General features: G+C 47.0%; 1 protein-coding gene across 3 annotated transcripts in view; it reads right to left on the bottom strand.

Annotated features, from left to right (window-relative positions):
- Positions 1-264: 264 nt before the first annotated feature.
- Positions 265-8,966, bottom strand: part of LOC105492003 (golgin subfamily A member 6C-like) — a 42,110-nt gene continuing 33,408 nt past the window's right edge. The window contains exons 6-7 of one of the 3 annotated variants that reach the window (XR_011626374.1): positions 3,416-4,432; positions 265-496 (exon numbers count right to left, since the gene is read on the bottom strand). Coding sequence is in view for 1 of the 3 variants with exons in the window: in XM_071101047.1 (XP_070957148.1) it covers positions 4,315-4,432 (118 nt within the window). In the remaining 2 variants the exon portion in view is untranslated. The other 2 variants (XR_011626373.1, XM_071101047.1) reach the window with 2 other exon arrangements.

Here is an 8,966-nt window from a genome sequence, read left to right as displayed (position 1 = left end):
GATCACTTGAGGCCAGGAGTTTGACACCAGCCTGGCCAACATGTCGAACCCCATGTGTACTTAAAAAAACAAACTGAAATTAAAATTAGCTGGGCATGGTGGCACACACCTCTAGTTCCGGCTACTTGGAGGCTGAGCACAAGAATTGCTTGAACCTGGGAGGCAGAGGTTGCCATGAGCTGAGATCATGCCACTGCACTCCAGCCAGAGCCAGAGCAAGACTCTGTCTCAAGAAAAAAAAAAAAAAAAAGAAAATTATACTTTGATACAGTATGCTAATATAAAGGATATGATATGGTTTGGCTGTATGTCCCCATCCAGATCTCACCTTGAATTGCAATAATCCCCACATGTCAAGGGTGGGACCAGGTGGAGGTAATTGAATTGTGGGGGCAGTTTCTCCATCCTCTTCTCATAATAGTGAGTGCTCACGAGATCTCATGGTTTTATAACAGGCTTTCCCCTTTGCTCGGCTCCCCTTCTCTCTCCTGCTGCCCTGTGAAGAGGTGTCTTCTGCCATAAATGTAAGTTTCTCAGGCCTCCCCAACCATACAGATCTGTGAGTGAACTTAAACATCTTTTCTTTATAAATTGCCCAGTTTTGGGTATTTCTTCATAGCAGCATGAGAATGGACTAATACAGTGTGCTGATCACAGCCCAGACAGTAATATACAGGGACTACTATACTTTGATGCTAGAGGTATTCCCATTAAGCTCAGGAGCAATATGTGCTATCATTACCATCATTTAACATTGTTCCAGAGGTTTTTTAGGTCAGCAGTTCTCAAGTGGAGGTGACTTTGCCTCCCTGGGGATATTTGACAATATCTGAAATCATTTTGGCTGTCACACTGAGGAGTGCTACTGGCATGTAGCAGGCGGAGGCTGGGGATGCTGCTAAACATCCTGCGAGGCACAAACAGCTCCATAACAAAGAATTATCCAGCCCAAAACACCAAGTAGTGCTGCTGTTGAGAAACGCTAGTCTAGACAAATAAAACATGGGAAATCCATTAACATAAATGTGGGAAAATAATAAACTAGCATTTGCCAATGGCAGTCAAACTAGAAGGTCCAAAAGAAGCACCTGAAGAACAGTTAGATTTTGCAGGGGCTGCATGGCGGTTCATGCCTGTAACCCCAGTGCATTGTGAGGTCGCATTGGGAAGATCTCTTGAGGCCAGGAGCTCAAGACCAACCTGGGCAATGTAGTGAAACAGCATCTCTACCAAAAATTTAAAAATTAGCCAGGTGTGGTAGTGCGCTCTGAGAGTCCCAGCTGCTGAGGTGGGAGTATCACTTGAGCCCAGGAGTTGTAGGCTACGGTGAGCTGTGATCATGCCACTATAGTCAAAAAAAATTTTTTGAGACAGGGCTTTTCTCTGTTGCATATGGGGTCTTGCTATGTTGCCCAGGCTGGTCTGGAACTCCTGGCCTCAAGCAGTCTTCCTGCCTCAGCCTCCGAAAGTGTTGAGATTACAGGTATGAGCCACTGCCCCTGGCCTTACAAAATAAAACTTAAAAAATAAATTACAAGGAGTTATGTGGCCAGTGGAAAGATGGTGGAAAACAGTTGTTCATGTGACCCAGTTGTAACCAGTTATAAAAGTATCAGGATTAAGAAATGTGCTGTGTCTGGCTTTCCCAAGTTTAGGTTCCTGCTGAAATAATGAGGTGGATCTTTTCTGCCTCTTCTCCTCACCTCCCTGCAAGAACTGTGCATTCTGACGGGCAGGCTCTTACCTCTGGCAGGCCACAGGGGGCATGCAGAGCCTTTCCGTGTGTGTTTTCTGGGTACTCGGATAAAGACCCCCTGTTCAGGCATTTGTTTAGGATATTTGGCCCACAGAGGAAGGAGGGTGGAATCACCTGGGAGGGGCAAAGGTTTTGACTGGAAGGAGGAGTGACCTGAACTGCAGGTTCTGGGTCTGCACTTTGTTCCCATGCAGCACCCGATTAGTGGTGATTGCGGCCTGGAAGTCAGGGGCCTTAGTGGCCAAGTGTTGGGTTGACAGGAGGAGCTAAAGAAGGTAAGGGGCATTTATCCAGCACTGCCCCCCGTCTCATCCCCAAATCAGTGTCCTCTGACGGCTCAGACACAGACCCGGCCAGCAGCAGTGCAGGTTAGGAAGGACGAATGCACTCAGCACGGATCTGCTCCACAGTCTCTGCCTCACTTCATCTCGGGTTGGAGGGAGTGAGTCTCCACAGCACTGATGATATGCTGTCAGCTGAGAACATTCAGCTTGATTAGAAAGATAAGGTGGGACATCTCTTGGGCATGGCATGTGGAGCAGTGCCATCCCTCTGTGGCAGCGAGCCTAGCAATAAACCAGAATGTGCAAAACCTGCGTCCCAGGATTACCATTCCTGGAGGGAAAGCCTATATTGTCAAGATGCCCACAACTAAATTAACCCAAACATTCCACCCAGCTTGGAAACACCAGTAGAACTTTGACATTAATACACTAACCCTCAGGTCTATACAGAAATGTGTAAGAATAGCCACATACTGTAACATGCGGTCATTGAGAGAGGAGCCTGTCAGAACAAATGGAACCAAGTTCAGAAATATGTGTCTAGGTGCAAGATGCCAGCATGTGTGTCAGCCAGGGAAGCAGACCAGGGGAAGATATTTATTAAGATTTAAAACCAGGCTCCATAGCTCAGGCCTGTAATTCCAGCTCTTTGGGAGGCTGAGGTGGGAGGATCACTTGAGCCCAGGAGTTTGAGGCAGCAGTAAGCTATGATCATGCCACTGCATTCCAGCCTGGATGACAGAGTGCGACCCTGTCTCTTAAAAAAAAAAAAAGTGCTCAGATGCGCCCTTCCATGAAGCCACCTTTGACACAGCTTCCAAGACTGGCAAGGCCTCACTCAGGACCAGGGGGCCCAGCTGTACCTCAGTTTCCACCACCTGAGTGGCACAGTGTCCTCAGTCCAGTCTCTGTTGGGTCTCAGATCCCCCGATCATGCCCGTTCTGCCTCATTATGGCCTCCACTGACCATAGCCTCTTCCACCTCCCCAAAGGGACCCCTGCTCATGCTCCCCAGCCCACAGGAGTGCCTGTGTCTCCAGGATGCCCATCCTGCTGACTCTGGGCTCTATGTAGGAGAGCTGGGCAGGCTGGATCCCGCCACTGAGTTCAGTCTCGGGGATCTCCACCCACACAAGGCTTCCACTGATGGGACATAAGTGGCCAGGGGTCATTTACATCCACACAAGAGCCACATGGTGACCAGGAATGGGGTTCTGAGAGGTTTAATGACTTGCCCAGGGCCCCAGAGCTGACTAGAATTCCTGCACTGCCACATCCACGGCTGTGTCTGGGCCTCCCACTCTGGGGCCCGGACACCCCTCTCCATCTACCAGACTGGGAAACACATTGCCGCAGTTTCCTCCCAGTGACTTACAGCAGTTGCAGATTTCTGGGCGGCCTTCTACAGGGCCCACTACAGCAGGGAGCCGAGAACTCTTACAGAGCCCTGCGTTCTCTCTCCGCCCCCTTCAGCTCCGAACTCATGTACTAGCTGCTCTGGTGTAAGAACAGGCCTTGGTCAGAGTGTTGGGGCTCTAGCCAGTAGCCCAGGCCTTCAGGAATCAGGTGATGTCAATCTGGAGAGGAGGTGCCTGCTGGGGAAAGCAAGCATGGGCAGCCCCTTTTCCTTCTCGGGGTCCCCTGAGAATCTGAAGGCATCCAGGGTAAAGTGCAGGGTTCAGCTGTGTCCTGGGGTCCAGGAAAGCCAAGGAGAAGTTGCTCTACCTGCTGTCCACCAGGCACCCTGGGAGAGAACACCTCAGCCCACCCCAGCCCAACACCAGATCCCAGGGACAGATCCACCTGTAAGAGGGCAGCATGAGACTGCCCCCATTGTCCCCAGAGAGTCCCCTCAGTCATGGGCAATGGCCAGGGTGCAGGTGGGCCCAGCAAGTTGGCCCAGCATGGGTGTGGCTGCCCATTGGTCCTCTGAAAAGCCTCGGGCTTGTGGCAGCTGGTGTATGTCTGGGCTTGGAAGTAGAGGATGTCCTCCAGTCAGAGGACAGGGGACACTTGTTTTGCATTCCGGTCCTCTCCAAGTACAGGGACCCCAGGCTCTGGGCACCCCACCTCTGCATGCCCTACCCACAGTCTACCACCGTTTGGCCCAGGCAAGTCGCCCCAGCTCCCACAGAGAGAGCCACCCTCCCCACCTCCTAATGCTTGCCCACACCAGTCAAGTTCCATTCTGGAAAAGCCCTCCATGACCTTGGGAAGGCACCTCCTCCTTGGCTCCTTTCCAGAGCTGTCGTCTCCACTTCCATTTTCTACCTATCATTCGATGCAAGACCGCTTCTTCCCTGGGCCAGGGCTGCTCTGGAGGCAGGAAGGTTGTGGCCAGGCTATGGGGTATAGCAGAGCACCCGGTATAGGCCAGGCTCTCCAGGCACACCTGGGCAGAGAAGTCAGAGACACATAGGTGAATGCCCCTCCTTCCAGCCCCACCCACCTCACAGGCAGAAAGAGGGAGGCTTCACAAGGAGGTTGAGGTAAACAGGGGAGCTGGAGTCACCTCTGTCTGATCTCCTGCCCTCCTGGGGGAAAGCCAGATGTCGGAACTGTGAAGTGTCAAGAGCCCTTGCCCAGCCCTGGTTTCACCAATGAGGCTCAGGGAGGGGCTGGGTCAGCCCAAGTCACTGAGTCCATAAGGGAGGGTTCTGACCATAACCCAGGACTCTAGAGCTAGCAGAGGCCACATCCCTTTCCCATGTAGACCAAGGTAGTGTCCGGAGCTGCACGCCCCGGCCATAGCGAGTAGTAGCTGACGATTGAAGACGCCTGAGCTATGTTCGTTTCCACCCCACACCTTCTCCCTATCTTTGCCTTTTTTCCCTGTATTAATACCTCATAAAAGATGGCGCTCTTCCTGCTTCTTCTTCACCTATTTTTCCCGCGCCCGCGAAAATTACTACCTGACAGCGCAGGTGCAACATGACGTTCGACCAGAGAAACCAATACCTACTTGGTCACGCCCTCTGCGATGAGATCATCTCCGCCTCTGGCCCAACCCCTTTCCCTCCAAGTGTATATAAGGCACTGCATTACCGCCATTAAAGAAGACTTGATCAGAGCACTGTCTTGTCTTCATTCCTCGTATCTCTTGTTCCCCAAATTCCCACCCCCTCCTCCAGGGCCTGCTTCGACTATCCCGCGGGCCGGGAGACGTGGCGCCCGAACAGGGACCTGGAAACGAGGGACTTTGTGAGGAAGAGGACGCCAAAGGATGGTCGACCGCTAACAAAGACAAAAGGAATTAAACTGATCACCGCGGGAACCTGCCGCGTCAGGATCGAAGGTAAGTGAGGCGTCCGAAATGGGACAAGAATTAAGCCAACATCAAATATATGTAGGACAATTAAGAGAGGCTTTAAAGATACGAGGAGTAAAGGTTAAAGGTAATGACTTGTTTAAATTTTTTGATTTTGTAAAAGATATTTGCCCTTGGTTCCCACAGGAAGGAACTATTGATATCAAGGTATGGCGTAGAGTAGGGGATTGTCTTCAGGACTATTATAATACTTTTGGGCCAGAAGAAATTCCTGTGACCGTTTTCTCTTATTGGAACCTCATTAGAGATTTAATAGATAGGAAGGAGGTCGATTCGCAAGTCATGGCTGCGGTCGCTCAGACAGAGCATATTTTAAAGGTGAGCTCCTGTTCTAACCTTGCGGGGCCTCCGCAAGATACGGAGGAGGGTCTCATTTCCCTCGAGGGTGATCGTGGGAGTGGATCCCAGTGGATGTGCGGATGGCTGGGCGGGTCTTGCATGTTTGCAGTTTTTGTAAATTTGTCGAGTACCATCTGAAAATAATTATTACTATTCAGTGATTCTCAAGCTTTCTCAATTTTGGCAGTGTATATGAACCACCTGAAGATTGTATTTTAATTGGTTAAAACAATGGTTCTCATTGAGTTTCAGCCTTCAGTGTGCATGAAACTCACTTGGGAGGCTTGTTCAATCACAGCTTGCAGAGCTCTGCCCTCCAAGTTTCTGATTTGCTGTGTCTGGGGTGCAGACCATTATTTACTTATCTACCATGTACCCAGGTGATGAGGTTTTTGGTCTTGTAGGCATGCTTTGCGTTTACAAGATTTAAGAGCAGTAAATATCACTATGATCCTTATGGGTGCCTTACAACCAGGATTACCTTCACCGGTTGCGATTCCTCAAAAATATTTTAAAATCGTTATTGACCTTAAAGATTGCTTTTTTACAATTCCCCTTCATCCTGCTGACCAAAAAAGATTTGCCTTTAGTCTTCCATCTACAAATTTTAAACAACCAATGAAGCACTATCAATGGAAAGTCTTACCTCAGGGTATGGCTAATAGTCCTACCTTGTGTCAAAAATATGTAGCTGCTGCTATAGAGCCAGTCAGAAAAACGTGGGCACAAATGTATATTATACATTATATGGATGATATTTTAATAGCAGGAGAAATTGGCGAACAAGTCTTACAGTGCTTTGCTCAACTCAAACAAGAGTTAGCAGCAGCTGGACTACAAATAGCCCCAGAAAAGGTACAATTACAAGATCCATACACCTATCTTGGTTTTCAAATTAATGGACCCAAAATCATTAATCAAAAGGCCGTTATACGTCGTGATCATTTAAAAACTTTAAATGATTTCCAAAAATTACTGGGAGACATAAATTGGCTTCGACCGTACTTAAAACTCACTACAGGAGAGTTAAAACCTCTTTTCGATATATTAAAAGGAGACTCTAATCCAAAATCTCCCAGGTCCATTACTAAAGAAGCATTAATGGCACTCCAACAGGTAGAACATGCCATTGCAACACAATTTGTTACCAGTATTGACTATTCTCAGCCATTAATATTCCTTATTTTTAACACAACAATAACCCCTACTGGCCTATTTTGGCAGAACAATCCCATTATGTGGGTACACCTGCCCTCCTCCCCTAAAAAGGTTTTGTTGCCTTATTATGATGCCATAGCTGATCTAATTATCTTGGGAAGAGAAAACAGTAGAAAATACTTTGGAATAGAACCCTCTACCATTATACAGCCCTACACTCAATCACACATTCATTGGCTATTACAAAATACGGAAGCCTGGCCAATTGCTTGCGCTTCTTACACTGGCTCAATTGACAACCATTACCCACCTAACAAACTTATTCAATTTTGTAAACTTCATGCGTTTGTGTTTCCCCATATTACCAGCAAAGAACCTCTCAATGACGCATTATTAATTTTCACTGATGGATCTTCCACAGGACTTGCCGCTTACACTTACAATAATGTAGTCGTTAAATTCCAGACCACTTATACATCAGCTCAGCTGGTCGAATTGCAAGCTATAATTGCAGCATTATCAGCTTTTCCTTGTCAGCCACTTAACATTTACACAGACAGCACCTACCTGGTTCATTCAATACCCCTCTTAGAGACCGTGTCTCAAATTAAACATATTTCAGACACAGCTGACCTATTTTTACAATGTCAACAACTTATTCGAAAAAGGACTACTTCCTTTTTTCTTGGGCATATTAGAGCACATTCAGGATTACCGGGACCTTTAACACAAGGTAACGCAACAGCTGATGCGGCAACAAAAATCATAGCCACAGTCACTACAGACAATTTGCAACAAGCACAAAAAGCACATGCCTTACATCATTTAAACGCCCAAACTTTAAGACTCATGTTTAAACTTACCAGAGAACAAGCTCGACAAATAGTTAAACAATGCGCCAACTGCATAACGTATTTGCCTGTTCCCTATCTAGGAGTTAACCCCCGAGGACTCATCCCCAACGAAATTTGGCAAATGGACATTACTCACCACTTAGAATTCGGTCAGCTAAAATATATCCATGTATGCATAGACACCTATAGTGGATTCATCAGTGCAACTCTCCAAACAGGAGAGGCCACCAAACATGTCATAGCTCATTTATTGCATTGCTTTTCTATTTTAGGAATACCCAAACAAATCAAAACAGACAATGGCCCTGGTTATATAGCCAAAACCTTTTTACAATTCTGTAATACCCTACAAATTAAACATACCACAGGTATTCCCTACAATCCCCAAGGACAAGGTATAATAGAAAGAGCTCATCTATCTTTAAAAACTGTTATCACAAAATTAAAAGGGGGGAGCTGGTACCCCGTGAAGGGTACCCCTAGAAACATACTCAATCATGCCCTGTTTATCCTTAATTTTTTAAATTTGGACAGTCATGGAAAATCGGCTGCCGATCGTTTCTGGCATCCTGAATCTCAAAAACAGTTTGCAATGGTAAAATGGAAAGATCCACTTGATAATTCATGGCATGGTCCTGATCCAGTTTTAATTTGGGGAGGAGGCTCAGTATGCATCTTCTCACAAAAAAATGATGCAGCCAGATGGCTGCCTGAAAGATTGGTAAGACAAATAAATCATAACCATTGTCAGTCCAGGGAAGATAAATCTCCCTGAGAAGTTCTTTCCTTTTTGTTTTTCAGAAAATGAAGCCTAACATGAGATTCCTTTGGAGAATAATCGCTCTATATAACATAGTGACAGTCTATGCAGGTTTTGGTGACCCTCGTAAGGCAAGAGAATTATTACGAAAACAATACGGCCAGCCTTGTGATTGCAGAGAGGGACAGGTATCTGAACCTCCGTCAGACAGAATCACCCAGGTGACTTGCTCGGGCAAGACAGCTTACCTAATGCCAGACCAGTCATGGAAATGAAAAGTGTTGTTTTTACGCCAACAAATCCGGAATCGTCAGAGATAAGATAAAGACTTTACAGGAAGAACTAGAAGAGCGCAGAAAAGGTCTGGTCGCTAATCCCTTGTGGACTGGACTCGATGGACTTCTCCCCTATCTCCTGCTATTTCTTGGTCCTTTACTTACTCTTCTACTCTTTCTCACTCTCGGGCCTATAATCTTTAATAAGCTTA

The sequence above is a fragment of the Macaca nemestrina genome, chromosome 7 (genome assembly GCF_043159975.1).
Source record: "Macaca nemestrina isolate mMacNem1 chromosome 7, mMacNem.hap1, whole genome shotgun sequence".
NCBI lineage: Eukaryota > Metazoa > Chordata > Mammalia > Primates > Cercopithecidae > Macaca > Macaca nemestrina.
This window is presented reverse-complemented; position numbering and strand designations above follow the sequence as displayed.